Source organism: Corvus hawaiiensis, chromosome 1 (genome assembly GCF_020740725.1).
Source record: "Corvus hawaiiensis isolate bCorHaw1 chromosome 1, bCorHaw1.pri.cur, whole genome shotgun sequence".
NCBI lineage: Eukaryota > Metazoa > Chordata > Aves > Passeriformes > Corvidae > Corvus > Corvus hawaiiensis.
In genome coordinates, this window is record NC_063213.1 from 36,155,710 (window position 1) to 36,174,574 (window position 18,865).

The 18,865-nt window shown below is 39.1% G+C and overlaps 2 protein-coding genes across 3 annotated transcripts in view; one reads left to right on the forward strand and one right to left on the reverse strand.

Annotated features, from left to right (window-relative positions):
• Positions 1–1,162: 1,162 nt before the first annotated feature.
• On the reverse strand, positions 1,163–11,112 carry UBA5 (ubiquitin like modifier activating enzyme 5). Its single transcript, XM_048300463.1, has 12 exons — positions 10,930–11,112; positions 9,854–9,899; positions 9,671–9,760; positions 8,792–8,901; positions 8,314–8,400; positions 7,571–7,655; positions 6,649–6,753; positions 6,351–6,478; positions 5,068–5,203; positions 4,683–4,758; positions 3,775–3,881; positions 1,163–3,192 (listed from the first exon to the last, which is right to left on the reverse strand). The coding sequence occupies exons 1-12, from the start codon at positions 11,073–11,075 to the stop codon at positions 3,109–3,111; spliced, it is 1,200 nt and encodes a 399-aa protein (XP_048156420.1). The 5' UTR covers positions 11,076–11,112; the 3' UTR covers positions 1,163–3,108.
• A 12-nt stretch (positions 11,113–11,124) lies between these two features.
• Positions 11,125–18,865, forward strand: part of ACAD11 (acyl-CoA dehydrogenase family member 11) — a 29,373-nt gene continuing 21,632 nt past the window's right edge. Inside the window, exons 1-7 of one of the 2 annotated variants that reach the window (XR_007202984.1) lie at positions 11,125–11,474; positions 13,648–13,747; positions 13,974–14,099; positions 15,461–15,622; positions 16,047–16,211; positions 17,944–18,091; positions 18,653–18,774. Coding sequence is in view for 1 of the 2 variants with exons in the window: in XM_048300382.1 (XP_048156339.1) it covers positions 11,338–11,474; positions 13,648–13,747; positions 13,974–14,099; positions 15,461–15,622; positions 16,047–16,211; positions 17,944–18,091; positions 18,653–18,774 (960 nt within the window). In the remaining variant the exon portion in view is untranslated. The remainder of the gene's footprint in view (positions 11,475–13,647; positions 13,748–13,973; positions 14,100–15,460; positions 15,623–16,046; positions 16,212–17,943; positions 18,092–18,652; positions 18,775–18,865) is intronic. The other variant, XM_048300382.1, reaches the window with a different exon arrangement.

An 18,865-nucleotide genomic window follows, 5' to 3' on the forward strand; every position in this document is an offset into this window, starting at 1 on the left:
TTGGTAATGCAGTAAAAAGAAAAGTGTATAAAACTGACAGCACAAATATACAACCCAAATTTGATTTTTAATATTAAGGTTTAGTTGAAAAAAAATCCGAAATATCTCTTGAAGGTGTTAGGATAGAGCACTAAGAGTTGACACTTTGTAATAGTTCTCTGGATATTTTCCTCTTATTCAGAAAATGGGTTTGTAAGCAAAGCAAGGGTATTACCACTCTTTTTCAGCTACCTTGGAAAGTTTTGAAAATTGGAAAGTTCTTTGCAGGATTGTCACCAACTAAGAAGAGGGGCAAAAGGAAAAACAAACAAATACACATGCAAAAAACCCCAAACCAAAATAACCCCGCAAAACGCAAGCCTACTCAGCTTGTGTGTGTGTGTTGCCTGATGTTCTTACTGCTGGTGATTCTCTCCTCTAAAGAATTATCAGATGTCTGGTCTAGCTTGTCACCTCTGATTCTAACATGTACAGCGATGTATCTTCCTCTCCTAAATGGTTTTCCTTATTGTTGCTAGCTTAAGTAAGAAGCTACTTTCTAGATCCTCAGTGTTACTGTTGCTGAACTGTTACTATTCTTCCATTGACCAACTTCTCTCCAAGTTCCTCACAGCTTGCAGGGTTGGTTTTGGAATAGAAAATCAAAATAAAAAATTGGTCCCTATTAGATCCGGGCCATCCATTGCCATTTGGCAAAGACAGTGAGGGATCCTGTGCCTAGCCTGTGAACCCAAAGAAAGCTTACAAGACAGTTTCCATGGAGTTGTACCTCATGGACAGCAAGGAAAAGTCATTTATATATATGAGGTATGCCAGATAATACTTCAGTGTAGGAGAACTCCACCTCAAAGCAGAGGGTCACCAGTTTCAATGGAGATTAAATTACACTGTCAGAATATCAACATCTTAATAATGTTCATGAGACACTGTAAAAACTGAACACTTCTTTTATAAGATTGCCACAATAAACAAAGCTGGACTTAAATCATGGCAATATATATGCTTTGATTTTTTAGTTCATAACCAAGGAAGCAATAAATTTTCTATTATGTTTTACAGTTGGAGTACATTATACATGTAAATGTATTTTTAATTTTAAAAAGTCCTTAAAGCTGCTTTTTTGGATGCTGTTTATTTTTAAATAATTTTAACCATTGACACATACAATCATCTTTAATTTATTTTCTGATTATTTCAAATTCTTCTTGTATATACAAGTTGAAAGTCTAAAAGTAACATGAGAACCATTTCGGGTACTCTCTAACATGGCATACAAAAATGTATTAATTCCCTCATAAAAGTGTCCTTTTCTCGTATAGCTGTCAATCCTGTGATAGCAGTCATGTCAGCCAAATAGTTCAGAGTCAGGATGATCTGAGCTGTTGTAGAAATGAGTCAGCCATTTGCCTCAAAATCTCCAGAGCCAGCTGTGTGCCTGGCTTTTATTGTTCCCAACAGAAAGGTGAAAGTCACAGAGAAATGTAAGTAACACGTAAATTGACACCGTGTCAAGCTAACGTAGACTTAGTGACACAGATTAAAGTATCTACCTTTTTAATGGTCTCATTATTCTATTTCCAATCTTTCTTTACAGTTCATTTCTAAAACCTTGTTTTTCTAATATAGAACTCAATCCAAAAAAACCACTTCAATTTTACAGTATAATGCCCCACTCTCAAAACGCACCCAAAATCTCCCTCACTGGTTGCAGAGATGATTTCTGTGTATAATTTAATCTGATGTCAGCTGCGGAGGAAACTGATTTTGAAGTTTGTAATCATTACTTAGAAATGAAACATTTTTTAAACTAGTTGTTAGTATAATGAATAGGTATTCATTCAGCTGCCCTAAGAAAGAGAGGCACCACCATGATATTGCTCTCTCTTTCCACATAAGTGGGATACTACTACTGCCATTAACAGCTGTGTTGGCTGCAGCACACTGTGGAAATATTTGTTTTATACTGCCGAGGCTGAAATAATTAGCAAGTTCTGGATCTAATATCCACAGTAGTTAAAATACTTGAAACTGATCCTTCCAGTTCTGCAGGGTACTGGCACTCCAGGATGCAAATATTTACAGGTCAGTTTAACACGTGGCCATTTAAAAGGTTGTATGACTGTACTAATGTCATTTACAAGACAAATACAACAGGTGAGCTACTCCAATGAAGATATTTGCAAAACTCAAAATTTATAGCATCTAATTTTAGAAGACTTTCTATGCAAACTCAGACTATATTCCTTAATATAGCCCGTGTGATGGGGAGTGATCAGAATTATAGCTAAACTTTCAGTAACCAACAAAAATAAAATATTTAGATGTTTGAAAAGGTAGATAAAATCTCTGGTTCTTTCCAGTGTTGCTCATAATTTTGTCATGAAAAGCATCTGCCAGGAAAAACAGTGGCATGCTGATATGCAGTCTGCTAATGTAATACTAACAAAAGACTTCACCTTCTTACAGTATACTCAAAACATTATCACACACAAAACATAGGCAGCTGTTTAAGGACAAGCAGTAGTAAGACACTGATAAAGAAAATTCCATCCCAGGGATATTTAAGGCAGATGAAAAGGCTTAGATGTTCTCATTACTCAAAAAAAGTAGCCACAGCATGATCCATGCCAAGACTTTGGACCAGTGAGCAACAACCAAGTACAAGTGCCTGGATAATCAGGAGCAGCAACATGAGAGAGGCACTATCTGCCCTTCACCTACTCAGTCCACTCCAGCAGATTTCATCTTTCCCTTGTCCTGTTCTATGTTCTATTCTCATCATGTGATAGGGCATATAACGTGCTGTGCCTGCTTTTTCAGTTTATGCATGTCCTTTTTTATTTTACACTTAGCATCTGGTCACTTAATGCTGAGTCACTCAAATTTACAGTAGCACAGCTCTATATGTTAATAAAGACATGATGAGAAAACAGAATATAAACAAACAATGTAAATCTGTGTCCTTCCTGCCCCTGTAACAGATCTGTTTCATCAGAAAAGTAAAGGTAAGCTTCAATGGAGGTAAAAAAAAGAAAAATATGAAATCTGGTCTTCTCAAAATCCAACGTCCATCCAAACTCATGAAAGTTGTACTTAATATTTGTTTATCTATATGTTTCTCATTTTGGCCATGAGTTCTTCTAGGCTTTCTTCAGACTCTGCTACTGTCTCCCCAGTCATTAAATTCTCTTCCTGTTAGGAACAGGAAGAAAAAGTTGTCAACAAAAAAAATAAACAAAGAAACTCCCCACAGATCAGCTTTATTGCTGTTACACCACACCATATTCCTAGAACCAGGCACCCGATTGTGAGATTAGGCCTAAGTGATTTTAAGCTTAAATTGTAAACTATTTTGACTAGGAGTTAGAATGTTCTTACTGCAATACATTCAGATTCTCTGTTCCCCAGGCATACACATTGCTCTTTGACTATATACAGCTTTTACAAGATATGTATGATAAAAATTATTTAGTCACCAAAACATCAACTGAGAAATTCACATTTGCTGTCCTTCCCCCAGCCCCCAAATGCATTCATTCCTATCATCTCAGAAGTACATTCACACTAGCATCCAAACTTAAAAGAAATGTATTTAATAGGAACACAGAACTGGACCATAGAAGGTACTAATCACGATGTACTGAGGGTCCAGTCTCACTGCAATTGTTCAAGATGGAATTCTCTTTTAAGTTTAAAGGGGAACCAAACTGGTTGGTATTATAAATTTAATCTACAATGTGTATTTCAAAAATTCATAAAAAATAAATACATTACCTTGTCTGGGATAGTATATGCTACACTAATTCCCTCAGGAAGATCAGGTACAGGGCCAGATGCAGCCTTCAGCTCATCTTCTGAAATTTCTGATACTAATTCGATGCCTTTGCATTAAAAGGAAACAAGAACTCCATTAAAAGTTAGAAGAAAAAGTTCTTTAATCACCAAGCTATCACAGTGAGAGGAAAGCTGCAGCTACTTTTCTGAAACAGAAAACAATTAAAAGCAGGAAGCCCTTTAAGTTCAACAACTTCATTCCATTATCAATACAAAATATTTTCCCTTTACAATATACGAAATGATTCTATATAGGCAACTTATGGACAAGAATGGCACCTCGTCCTTGTTCTTATAATTTAAATCCTACCATGAGGACACTTCTCTCAATTGTAAGATAAGATTACTTTCTTTCTCATGTAATAAACATGTATATCTCCATTCTTTATATAAATGGTCATATAAAACACATTTACCATTCCTTAAAACAATTCCTTCTAATCCTTAAGACAATTCCTTCTAATTTAAAACCCTCAGAGGAATATAAAAATCCATGGGATGCCTCAGCACAGTGGTTATGGAAATGAAAACTGCTCTTTAGTATATTTAAAAGGAATATGCAGTTAATACATCTTGTCACATCTCTCTCATCTTCAGACCATCCTCTGAGAAAGTTCTTTATTCAAGCAGCAGTTACATTTTGAGCCTAAAACCTGCACATTGCACTAAAAACACATCATCAAGTTGTGCTAAAATTACTTTCCAAACCTGTGAAAAGCCAATAGTAATTACACAGTATAAGTTAAAAAACATAGGAACTATAAGCATTATATGTATCCTAAACTATGTTCACCCAAACTGAATCTCAGTAACTGGGAACATCATTTAGTCTTCAGTTGATGACTTACCCCAGTCATTGTCTTCGTGTACTATTTCTTCTTCCTTTTCAATTACTTCTTCTTTTGGTCTTGCAGCTTCTTTTTTCTGGAGGGAAAACACAAAAAAATAAACCCCTCAATAACCAAAAATTAACAGTCTAATTCCAACAACAGCAAAGAAGATCAAGCCTAACATTCACATTTCTTTCAATACGTGAGATAAGAAAGTTCTAAATGGTGATTGCTTAGGAGCAGAAAGGCAGAATACCTGCAAACTGACAAAAACACCAAACCCATAAACACTCAGAAAGGTAAGACTGCCAGAAAGGTTGTAGCTTGCTTTGTTCTTAAGATTTTAAGAAAGGGTGGGGGGGGGAAGCCCCCAAACAAACCCACAAACCCACATCATTTTTACCTTATAATTTTCTTGCTGTTTTCTGCAATTGTGGTCACTACATTGGGGGTTTGGCTTCATAGACATAGTTGGGAAGAAATCCTGCATCGCGTTGTAACCAAGATAATAACTCACAGTACCAAAGTTTAACAGGTATCTAGAAACACAGAGAAAGAAGGAGCTTGTAATACAGGTGAAAACCTAAAACTTCAGTTGCTCAAGGAATAATTTTTCCTCAAAGAACTTTTAGAATACACTTTCACACTTGTGCAGTTTGCAGTTACTTTAATTGCCTTAAATCCAGTCATGCTGTAGTCAGCTGGCAACAGAGTAACTGGATCAATACAGAACCCCATCCTCTCAAGATGTGTGAGAATAACTCAGCTGCAGTCTCACAAAAAATGTATTTAGGGCTCTATGTAAGCAGTGTTCTCCCATGCCTTAATCCATTGCTTGGAACACTCAGGTGTCCTGTATTACAATGGGGAAGTTTTCAGAGCTAATCAGAATCACTTCAGTCATCTTTATTGTAGGGTCAGATTTGCAATTAAAACAAAGATTCTAATTAAGCTGCAAGGTTTGTATTCTTTGTTCAAGAAAAACACCTCTCTCTGCTCAGCTGAAAATGAAGCTTTGTTGTTGATAGGCACATTTGCAAACAGTACTTCTATTCCTTGGTAACTTGAAATTTTTGTATTTCTAACCAAACCAAGCTAAGGCTAAAAGCAGGCTAAATACAATCTCATCCTCAAAGATTCTTGTAAAACACTGCATCATTTTGAAAATGAGTACAAAGTTGTTCAAATATTTTCCTTGCCGATGCATGCAATTCTTTTAGCAGTTGGAGTCATGTGACAGTACTTTTTTTAGTAAAATATGCCATATTGCTCTGTAACTATTTTTAATTCCCCTCAGGTTTTTAGAATGCAAACACTGCAAGAGAAGTAATTTATTCATTGTCCATGTACAAAATTTTGAAGACAAGTCAGCACTGTAGCATTTTTTATGTAGAACTTAATGATGTCAAATCAGAGCATGTTTAAATGCAGAACTACGAAAACAATGTGCATGTGTGTATGCAGTAACAAAAATTCTTTGGAAAACACTGAAACTGCTTCTTACCCCTGAAAAGTCCTATTTAAAATTCAAGCCCTGTTCAATGTTGCCAATGCCATTAGGAAACAGGCCATGAACATGTAAAAAGAATCAGACCTGTCATTATGAAATGTTCCTTCAGAGTTTCAGAGGCTTTTTTTCTCATCTATTTGCTGTACACATCAAATAGCAACAACTCAGTCACTTACTTGAGAACATTCTGTACAAGCATTCCTGCCACAACACCCATGGTTGTAGGAAGACTGGCTGCACAAACTCCTTCTCGTTTCAATGTCTTCTCATCAATATTTGCCGCTACTACAAGTGGAGGAGCACACTGAGGGACAATAAAGAAATTAAGCTGTAAAAAAGCATTCAAGAAGTCCCACAGAAAATTTTAAGCTACTGCATCAGCTGTGCCAGGATCACACTCCCTAGCCAGCTAATCTTCACATTCCCAGTCCCACTCTAAAAGGCAAGTGAACAGTTTAGCAGAGCACCACGTACCGCAAAACAAGCAGATTCACCGGGTATGATCAGCTGTATGTGTCCTGACACTGCATTTTCACTCACTCCAGATTCCATCCAGATTTGTCCAAGTTCATTGCAGGCCTTATGAATACAGAAACACACACGTCAGTACTGCTGAAGTTCAATGGAAAGAAAAGGAACCCAAAAAATGTGATAAATTGGGACTGATGAAACACATTTATCTCCCTGCTTTCAGGCAAAAAGGCTTTGGTCAGAAAAAGGGACATGAAGAGATAGAATAGAAATTATTTATCAAAGGAAAAATCAAACAGCAAATTAAAGTTGCCCTCATGAAGCCAGCCCTTTGTGCTTTCCTGAGGACCTGAGATGTTTTAACAAATACAGACTTTAGTGACCCAGTTACAGCACACTACAGAATATAATTCCACAAACTCTTTTTAGAGGCTTTGATACAGTGCCTGCAATTTATGGATCAAGTCAGCTGAAGGATAACAGAAAACATACATTTGGCATATACCCTACATTGGCTGCTACTATAAAGAAAAACAGTTTGATTAGGTACACAGCATTTTTAGGATACAAAAAGTCATATGAAGTATACAATTAGCTATAGAAAGTTTTTAAAAGTTTGTAAGATTGAACATACCAGCCTTTGAAAATACCTTTATATAAACAGAGTAATTTGAAAAGACAGAGCTTATGACACTTTGATCTTTTACTAACCATTAGCTGATAGTAACTAAAAAGTCTACAGTTATATTTATACACATAAAATTGATTTATAAGAACTGGGTAAAAGCTCAGATTCCTCAAGCCAAGGGGGTCATTAATTAGGAAATTCTTTTTAAGTTCCTGTCTTTTCTATAGCCCCACAATTCCTAACATTATTTATAGGAGAAAATAGACTTGCACAAGCTCATGCCTTTGGTGGCCTTACCGTGTTAATTGCCATGCGAGCCTCAAAGTTGTCCACGCAGCTTAGAACCAGATCCACAGGCTTCCCCTCCTCCAGTGCACCGTTACTGAAACAAGCATCAGAAGTTTACATGAAACTGCTGGCAGAACAAAACACCACCACAGCAACCAACATGCTGCTTTAGAGTACAGAAGCCCAAGAGAAGTGAATTTCTAACAAAACTTGTGAAATGCAGTACAGGTACAACCAGCATCTTAGATCTGCTGGTTGTAGAAACAACACCATGCTAAAGCTGGGATTTAAATATATGAGCATTTTAGACTGTTTTATATAGTATACACTCACAGTACAAAGTATTGGAGAATTGTATCTTTCTACAACAGAACTGCAAATGGTATAAATTATTTCAAATCTCTATGAGATCCACTAACAACTATTTTCTTTCTTCATTCTAAAAATCTTACCTGAAACCATTACAGAGCACTCAAGATATGATCTGATCTGTTTTCTATAATGGAAACCCCACAGTTTTGGTTGGAGATCTAAAGATGCACTCATATAAGAAATAACTACGTAACAGCAGAAATAGAGGTCAGCTGTAGAGAACACATCTAGGCAGGAATGTCTTCATATACATATATGTCCCAGAGGTTTTCAATTGGGAGTTATGAAATTGAAAAAGAGCCCCAGCAAGAAAAATGTGAAGCTGCGTAGAACCACACATCAGCAGAAGTTAGCAATATGCTAAAGTTGGGGGATTTTACCTTATTCTACCCATGAAGTGTTCAAAGTTGTCCAGTGTTGTGATGTTGTAGTTATGTACTTCAAACTGAACATCAGGATTAATATTCCTTATGGAGGAAATAACAGGAGTCATTAGTAAAGAATACAATGATAATTTGCATTCTACTCCCTCACTTCATAAGGATTGTCTTAAGTTTCTAGTCACCCATATTTGTCAAAAATTCAGATTAGATGAGAAAAAACCCTGCAACATATTTAATTGGTATCATTTATACCAAATTTCTGAGCAAGACTTGTTATACTTAAAAAGCAGACTCACATTAAGGTTTTGGCCACTACAAAAATTTCTTTGAAGCATCCATCATCCCCACAAATATTTTATACCCAAATTCCCAAATTAGATCATCCTCCTTTGCAAATGATTAAGAGTGAAACATTGGTTTTCTGGAGCAGCATCCTGGCTAAATACATTTTGACACCCACTTCTCCAAGTTATACCTCAAAGTATGTTCTGCTGCTTGCACTTTACTTAATCCAGCTTGATGAGGTTGGAAGAAGAGTCTGTTCATGTTTGCCAGTTCCACTTTGTCATAATCAAACAGAAGCAGCTACAATAAAGATTGTTTTACCATGTGTGAATCTCCAGAGACTCTGCAAACAGAGCACTATGGCAAGGCATTTTGAACAACAAAACTAATTCTATGACCAAAAACATAAAAAAACCCCATCCCCAACCAACCTCTCTCCCTCCCAGGCCTATTCAGTTCACATACAAGAGGTACCAACATCGTAAGGATGTGAAAAACTGAACCAATCTGTTAAGTCATTAAAATTACTTAATAAAAAGTTATCTTGTCATTTGATCTAAACTAAGAATATTCAACAGATTAACCTACATGAACAGTATCATCTCTCTTATCACATTCCTACTTGCTGCCACGTGACAAATAATGTTTGTGATAAAGATATCTGTTTGGCATCTACTACATTTCAATTTCATGAATACAAACTTGGTTCTCATAAGACTTTATCTTTTATGTGAAATACCCCCTCCTTCTTATTTTGTTTTCTTTTTGCAATAATCCAGCATGAAGATTAGATAAATGGGTTCATATAAGAATGTGGAGATGACAAGCATCCAAACAAGAATCATCCACATGATACAGGATTAAGCCCTAAATAAATCAATTTTACCAGCATAATAAAAATACAGACTCTTCATGTGTGATGTTTACACAGGTGCTGTTCTTGAGTGCCTTCTTCACAACATTTTTTTATTTGGGTAAAATCAACAGAGTGAAATCAAATCAAATTCTTTACAAAGAGGACTAGTCCATCTGCTGTAAAGATATAGAAGAAGAAAAAAACTCTCATTACCTTACCAATGCCACACCTTGTCAGCATTTCAGCAGTCACACTGCCAACGCCACCTACACCTACTACTGCAACTGTAAAGGTACGGATTTTCTGTAAAAAGAAATAATCAGTATATCAGTGTATCAAAAGTGGTCCTCCCAGGGAAAAAATGCAAGCAATGTTTCATTTCAGACAGAATCCTACCTCGTAGTCTTTGACAATTCCCATTCTTTTTAATGCCATCAAACGACTACAAAAAAAAAAAAAAAAAAAGTTCTTTATGCTTCTAACAGCAATTTTGCTTTTCAGGTATTTAAAATTACTTTTGCTTTAGAAATAACCTCACCAAGCACTAAACTCAAGCCTACTGTTTCCACTGCAGTTGTGATTGCCAGCTAGGTAGAGTCTGAGTAACAGAGTAGATGCTTTCCTATTTGCACCAGAGTCCTAACCCTGCAGAAACTCATGTACTTATTCTATTGGTATGAGTAATATTGATGAAATCAGGAGGACACAGCTATTTTTGTAAATGAATCGCAGATTTACAGAATGAAAGGTGACACCTCTTTTTGGTAATGAACCATATGGCAGCAAACTAGTGAAGACTTGCACTGTTTTCTGATCGATTTGATTAGATTAACATAACATTAAAAAAAAGTAGAGACTATCAGGTTCTGAGGATAACTGAAAGGATTTTAAAGTAATCTTTTACCCCTCTATTGCATTTTTTCATGAAAGTACAAGTATCAACTTGTATTAAGGAAAAAAAAAAAACCAACAAACCCAAACCAACAAACCCATCAGATTTCTAGATGGGAAGTGATCTCTAAAGCTCAAGAATTCTATAAACCAACTTCTGAAATAGACAATTTGGAGGAATGAGAATAAGACCTCAAGGAATACTAACACCTGTCCCATTTATTAGCAACCTAGCTGAAAAACTCACAAGGTTTCCCCTCTCTCTCTCTCCCCCCCGCCTGTATTGTAAAGCAAGATAATACAAAGTAACCCTGACATCCACCCCTGCCAGCCCAGCCAGGTGGGAAATCCGAGAGCATCCCTCCCCTGCTCCGCACAGAGCATCTGCCTCCGGCACTGCCCGACACCTTCCTGAACACACCCAGCCCCGTCCCTCAGATTCCCACCCGTCCGAGCCCTCTCCACATCCGTGTGCCTCTCCCGCTTCACCCAGACCCGCCGTTCCAAGCCACGGCCCTCCCTCTTCCCCATCCTCCGCATCCTGACCGAGCCCTCCGCAGTCCTCCCGCCCCTCACCGCACCTGTAGGGGTTGGAGTCGGTCACCTCGGGGCTCATGGTGTCGATGCGGGCCCGCGCCGCGCCCCGCCCGCGCTTCTCCCGGGCCAGCTCCTCCTCCAGCTCCCGCACGCGCCGCTCCAGCCGCTCCAGCCGCCCGGGATCCGCCATGGCAGCGACACGTCTGTGCCCGGCCGCGGGAGCTTCCGGGAAGCGCCGGGGCGGGCCCTTCCCGGCGCCGCCTCCTCACGCCCGGCAGCAGAGCGGGCTGAGGGGCGGTGTCCGCCGGGGCGGTATTTGCTTCCTGGGAAACGTCATCTTCCAGGAGAACCGACCGGCCCCGACAGCCAGGGGGCTGCGAAGCGCTTTTCTTGACGGACCGAGGCGCCTCCGGGTGACCCGGCCGGGGGAGGCTCCGGCGCGGCCTCCGAGGATGGCGGCGGAGCCGGGCACCAGCGAGGTGCGGCGGCAGCACCGCTTCGACCAGGGCAGCCTGGAGCGGTACCTGAGCAGCCGCTTGCCCGGCTTCCCTCGGCAGCCCGCGGGCACGCTGGCTGTCAGGCAGTACAGGTAACACAGGTGACTGACACAGCTCCCCTGCTCAGAGCGCCCGGGAGGGAGGGGAGAGGAGCCGCTCGCTGCCGCCTGGCAGGGAGGGTGGTCAGAGGTAGAGCCCTTTTCCGTGGGGATGGCGGGCAGCACCCATCGACGGATTCTTAAGATGCGTTCTGACTTAGTCCAGTTAAAGGCATGGCCTGGCTCGTCCTTTGAGCTGCTGCACAAGGCAAAGTTTGCGATGTCGGCCAGGGTGACCTTTCACACGCAGTCTGTGGCCGGGCTGTGTGTTGGGTGGACTTCGCACTGTCCTCAGAGTACACCCACAATTGTTTTATTGCCTACACATACATCTCAATTGACCTGCTCCATCTTTAATCGCACAGCAAATAGTAATGTTCAGAAGCACATACATGGCCTAAGAAATCAATAGTAAAAGCATTAGGCTGTCACCGGGTAAAGCAAGTCCACGAGAACAGGTAAGGATGTGCCGAGATTCCCGTTAATGTCCAGAGAGCATTATGGCAGTGTGCCAGGGACGTGCTACACCCAGGCTCCAAAGCCACTATTCCACAGAGCACGGAGTTCATTTGCATTCAGCAGATCAGTGGAGTGGTTGCATGACTTCATATCAGGAGCTATTAGAAGTTAAGTTATTCTAAAAATGAGGATTGATTCCTTTGTAGGCATGACCTTGACTAATTTATCTGCAGCTATCACTAAGAAACAGTGAACAATTTTTCATTGTCTTCTGATGCAAATATAAAACATGCATTCAATCCGCAGCTGTGCCGTGATTCTCGTATGTACCTCAGTTGAGACTTTAGGAGGAGCCTTAGGAGAGTAGTTAATAGTAAAATCTGCTAAAATTTTGTTAGTATTTATGCTCTTACTACTTTGTCTTATAATTGCAGTTCAGGGTTCAGCTGGCCTAAATTTCTTTTGTGCTCGGCAGAGTATTTGTCTCTTAAACTTATTAAAATATTACAAACTATGCCCTAACTGCTTCCAGGAGAATGAAAATGTGATGGGAGGAATGAAAGCAGAAGTCCATTTGATTTTTATTTTCCAATAGTTGTCTAATTGTTTATTGAACTAAGTCAGAATACATCTTAAAAATGAACAAGAATAAGGAGAGAAAGGCATGCAGATTAGCACAGAGCCTTGAGGAAAATAAGGATCAGTAGGCTTGATTGGAATATGATAGACAAGGTGTAATGAAGAGTTTATCTGGGTTGTCCTTCTCTTACACGTGTGTGATTGAAATGTCTAATTTTCTTTGTGACTCCAACATTCATTCTTCAAAATTTTACAGTTCCTATAGGCTGTCCCTCAAGCATAATCTATAGACGTGATGATCAGGCTGGCATACAATGGGGCTTGGTGCTAGAATATCATACATAGCATAGAATCATAGAGTGTTTTGGGCTGGAAGGGACCTTAAAGACCATCTAGTTCCAATCCCCTGCTATGGGCAGGGACATCTTTTTCTGGACCAGGTTGTTCAGAGCTCCATCTAGCCTGGCCTTGAACGCTTTTAGGGATGGGGCATTCCGAGCTTCTCTGGACAACCTGTTCCAGTGCCTCAACATCCCCACAGTAAAGAATTTTTTTCTAATATCTAATCTAAAACTCTCCTCTTTCAGTTTGAATCCATTCCCCCTTGTCTTGTCAGTACATGCTCTTAAAGAAAGTCCCTATCCAAATAGAAGAGCTTCCTTTATGCTTATATTGTTTAAAATACAGCTTTCCAAAAGACAAATACAATTATGAGCCAGTGAGAATTCTGCTCTGTTTAATTTCCTCCCAATCAGAAGGTTTTGAGATTAGTGTCTACTGCATACCTTGAGTAAGTTCATGATGTCTCTTTAGGGAGGAGAGGTAAATGCTGCAGGAGAACAAATTGGCTATCTGTGACGTTTCTGCAGGGAAAGAAGACATCTTTCTTATATGCAGGAATAGAACCTCTGACTTCTGATTTTGTGGGCTATCACTTGGTCCCTTGTAAGACTAGATTTGAAAAAAAAAAAACCCTATACAAAACAACTCTTGAGAAGAATGCTTTCCTCTGTCCTGCCATTTTGTTCTGGTCAATTCACAGTGCCTGTTGCCAGTATCATTTCTATTAGAAGTTTACAAATTTGTAAGTAATTGAATTTTTGAGAAATTTTAATCTTTCTCTTTGCAGCTCAGGCCAGTCAAACCCAACCTTTTACCTTCAGAAGGGTGGGCAGGCTTTTGTGCTCAGGAAGAAGCCCCATGGTCCCCTTTTACCTAGAGCACACAAGGTAAGTTAAAATTGTCCACTGAGCTCCAAACACTTCGTATTGCAGGTGACATGGGTCTATGCATGGTGGTCCAGCACACTGATGAATGTGTCCAGAAATGCAGTGAGTTGCTGGATCATTTTCTGTGTTCTGTGCTCTACATATAATTAAACATTCAAGAGGATTCACTGCACTCATTTATGTTTGGGAGGTTTTAATTGAACCTAAATTTCTGTGTCTTTTTCAGGTTGATAGAGAATATCGTGTTCAGAAAGCCTTATTTTCAGCTGGATTTCCAGTGCCTGAGCCCTTGTTGTACTGCAGTGACATTTCTATCATTGGAACAGAGTTTTATGTAATGCAGCATGTGCAGGTTGGTCCTCCAGTGTGAGAGATTCTTTCCTTCTCTGTACTACAAGCTGCTTTTAAATTGTCTAAAATCTATCTATTAGAGCCTTACCCAGCACAGTTTTGTGATATGAGTGTAAATAATCTTCTGATATTTTTGAGAAATGCTAGCTATCAGTGATTCTCACAGATTTCAGCTTCTCCAGGGCTTATTTCACACTTTGTTGAATTTTCTAGCTCAGTATTTAACCTCTTGTTCTTGTTTGAACTCTTGGAAGGATATCTTGGAATGAGGCAATATTGCTTCTGTGAAAAGCATACATAAGTCAGAGGGAAAAAAATTAGTCTGTAAACTGAATCTTTGGAGGTCCTGGAGCCTGTTTAGTATTGAAGATAGGAACTGACATACAATCACCTGTTCTTGAAGACAAAGCAGGATTCCAGTTCAAACACTAGTTTCAGAAAGAGCACAGCATAGCTTCGTCTGTGGTCCACCACTCTGGGGGTGCTGTAGCTGAGTTGATACACTTTCTGTTAGATTTTGGGCATAAGTCTGCTGTACTGTGTCTTTTTTTTTTATCCTGTGTGAGGAGGAGTTGAATTCAGGCCTCTTCCCTTTTCATTGGATCCCACTTTATCATTAGGTTCACTGGGAAATTAGAAATGTAAGTTTGTGGGCCAGTTTCTGAAGATTAAGTTAGCCTTCCTACAAAAACGATAAATCAAGGGTAATAGAATGTAAAAGCTGTGAACAATTTGAAACAGATTTCTTACATTTAAGATGGAGAATTTTTCTGGTTTTGACTAGAACAAAGCGATTCCTTAAGAAGAAACCTTGTTACATTTCTAAGTATGTAAATGTACAGTCTGTCAATTCTACGATGAACTGCACTGCTCTGTTTTTAGCAATTGTGAAAATGGAACAACACACCCGTATTCTAAATGTGTTCAACTGCTTTTAAGGAGAAAACAAGTGAATTTCTTTGGATTGTTTGAGTCTTTGTACCTACAACCCACCCATTCCCCTCCTCTTCCTGCCTGCCCCTCCAGCCCTCTGAGGCCATCATTGGTATTTTTTCTGCAATTCAGCTGTTCGAGACAATACAGTAACATTTTTCCTGGTGCTTTCCAAGCTTGAGGATACCTGGATTGGCTGTTCTAATTCAGACTTTCAACTACAGATACACCATATACTAATAACCTGGGATTACTGTGAATGCCTTCATCGGCCCTGGGCGAGGAATAAAATAACTGAGGAAGGCATTTTTGATTGCATAGGGAGTGTTGGTTCGCTACATTTGGTTTTGGTTGTGGAATGTATAGCTTTACTTCTTTTCATCTGGTGTGTACATCCCACCAATTATCATTGATTTATGCTATTTCTAGGGTCGCATCTTCCGAGACATCTCACTGCCTGAGGTGGGGCCAGCAGAGCGTTCTGCTCTGTATCTTGCAATGATAGAAACTCTGGCCCTGTTGCACTCCTTCAATTTGCAGTCATTGGGTCTCCAAGGATACGGTAGAGGACCAGGATACTGCAAAAGACAGGTACAGCTCTTAACATTCTCTTGTTTTGTCTGGTCTTTGAATGTTTATTTGATTTGCAAGCTAAATTGTTAATGATCATATTTTAGCTATTAAACACCTTCACTTAGTTCCATTATTTGTGCACAGTCTAAAGCCACTACTACATTCAGATTGATTCTGTAATGCTATACTTAGGGAATGATACTCATTTGCTTTTGGACTAACACTGGGTTTGGGCTATGTAAATAAGATTGAAATCGATGTAGTCTTCATTTCATCTTTTGATGTCTCAGTTCACATTTGCAAATGCAGAGGTACTGGGTTTTACTGAATTTTCAAGCAACATGGTGATAATCAAAGCCTGAAGCAAGTGCTTCAAAATTTTATACTCTTGAAAAACTTGTGAATCGGCTGAAAAATCTGTTGGAATGTTTGTATTTTTAAGGTATCAACTTGGAAAAAACAGTATGATGCAGCTGCTCATACAGATATTCCTGCCATGAACAATCTGGCTGAGTGGTTAGCAAACAACTTGCCACCTGATGACAATGAAGAAAGCCTGATTCATGGGGACTTCCGAATAGATAACATCATCTTCCACCCAACAGAGGTAGTTGAAATGTATTTGTATGTTTAGGAAGTTTTGGTCCTCCATTTGTTTGTACTCCTATCATGTAATAGGACACTTATATGTGGATTATTTTAGTGCATGATACATCTTTGAAAGAAACAGTAGAAAATGAACTCTTCTCTATGCTCTGTGTATGGTTTTTAGGTACCTAATACAGTCCTGGCTTTCATTGTGAGAGCTAGATAGAATTGATGGAATCACAGGATCATAGAATGGTTTGGATTGGAAGAGACCTTAGAGATCATCTATTTCCAATGCCTTGGCCATGGGCAGGGATACCATTTACTAGACCACGTTGTTCAGAGCCCCTCATTCAGCCTGGACTTGAGAGATACTCAATTTATTCATTGGTTCTAGTCCCTGCTTCAAAGTACAGGAACAAAGCATTTTATATGCATAAATCCTATTGGATTCAGTGCAGCTGAAGGCTCACTTCATTAAACTACATAAGCATCTGATCCAAAGCCCACTGACATCTGTGGTATGGCTTCAGTTAACAACAAGGGCCTTTGGAGCAGGATCTGAATGCATGATACATGACACTAGTGAAAACAAAGGAAAATCTGCCAAAGCTGTTTAGTTATGGAGCACATGTAGATCACAGAGACCCTGAAAGTTCCTCATTCATCTTTAGGGAAAGAAAGATTCCTTTTTTTTTTCCTAGTGTGCTATCAACAATATGTGTGCTTCAAAATAAATGTGTGCTATCAACACAGTTGCATTTTCATTACTTTTTCTCCATGCTACCTGCTGTGTTGTGACCAGAAGACATGGCTGGAATTTGTGACCATGACTGCAGTGCCTGCTTCATGGCAAAGTAACAGATCCCAGAGATTCCCAGAGTTTTTGTGCATAGATTAGTTGATAGACATGGTTTGTAGGTTTAAATGTGCTGATTGATTCCCTGAGAAGGGAATTTGACAGTCTTGGGGACTCTTCCAGCTGTTCCTCATGCAGTTGAAGGAATTGATCAAGCTGTACATAAGTAATTTTAGGTCATCTATAGAAACTGTTCCTGTAGATGCAGGAGTGACTGTGTAGGAAAGACTTTTTCATGTACTTCAAGTAGCCATGGATCATGAGTAGGCTGGAGGGGTTGTTCAGGTTCACAGGCCAGTTGGATTATAGGAATTTATCAAAATAACACTGTGGGGTGTATCAGACCACCCAGCTGAAGACACCATTGCAAGGATGCTTGCAGCAGAGGCTCACTCTCAGCAGTCATTGGCTTCCTGTTTAAGAAATTCAATTCCCCATGTAAGTGTTATTCTATGTATAATGTGATAAATTAGGTTTTCTGGTGCATGGTCTGGCTGTGAGTTTCTGTGCCAGAGGACTGGGCAACAGGACTGGGAGAGAAACACAACTCTCAGTACTACTGTTCTTTAGGATATTTTAATTCAATCATGTTTTATATGAGAAGAGTTTGGAAGTTTCTGACAGGAAGAACACTACTCAAAACTGTAGATTTAAATCAGATTTTATTTGGAAAAATGCCTAGCTTTCTATCCCTATGTGAATGTTACTTTTCTTCAGATCCTTAGATAGTGCCAGAAGGAACTCTTTTTGCTGTAGACAGCTACAGTGTGTGTTTTTAATTTTAAACACATAGTAACCAAATAAAACTCTTGGATATTGAGTGGGTTGTGCCTTTGTGGATGGAGAAAACATGTGTTCTAGCACTTACTTGAGGTTCTTGTTTTTATTTAAGGCTCGTGTTTTGGCAGTGTTGGACTGGGAACTTTCAACTACTGGTCATCCCTTAGCAGATTTAGCATATGCCACTCAGTTCTACTTTTGGCCTACGTCTATTAAGGACTTAGGTCAAGGCTCTATCTTGGGTTTCAAAGACACCATAGGTATGAAATCATAATCTTTTTCTTGAAACAAATCCTTGGCTTGATTTCTATTTGAAATGCTACCTTTATAAACAGGAATTAAATGGTAAATTCACAAGCATATCATTTTGCATTTGTAAAGAAATTTTCCATAATTTTTTCATTGTAGCAAACATGTTGATAGTGAGGCTTTAGATAGTTCTGTTCTATCAAGCTTTGTCTTAGCCACAACATGCTACTTCTTTTGAACCTTTCTAAGAGATAGTGGAAGAAAAAAGAAATTTAAATGTAAATATATAATTTAAGTTTTAAAAGAAGCCTTTTCTCCCCTGGATGAAATTATTTTCCTGACTGGAGTGGAGACAAAGGGCAGGAGGAAATGTTATGGCTATCTGAAATTCTGGCAACTCCTACTTCCCTTGGTCTCTCCATGTCACAGTTATGTCATGAGAAATGGTCAATCATGGTGTAAATGAATTGTCTCATAAAGCTTAAAATTGTTCAAATGTTTGAAGAATAAGGTGGCAAAAAATCATTGAAAATGTTGAGTATTCTAAAAAAAGCTGTTCTGTTTTTTTGTAGAAACTCCTTCCTTTGAAGAACTGGTTTCCGTGTACTGCCGCTGCCGGCGTATTACCACTACTTTATCCAACTTTAACTTTTTTCTTGCTTTGTCATATTTTAAAATGGCAGCAATAGCCCAGGTAATGCCCTCACATTTGCTGAAATGTCATATAGCTTTGTGTATCTGTGGGTAGTTCATTTAGTCATGAATAATAATCATATGTCTATGCT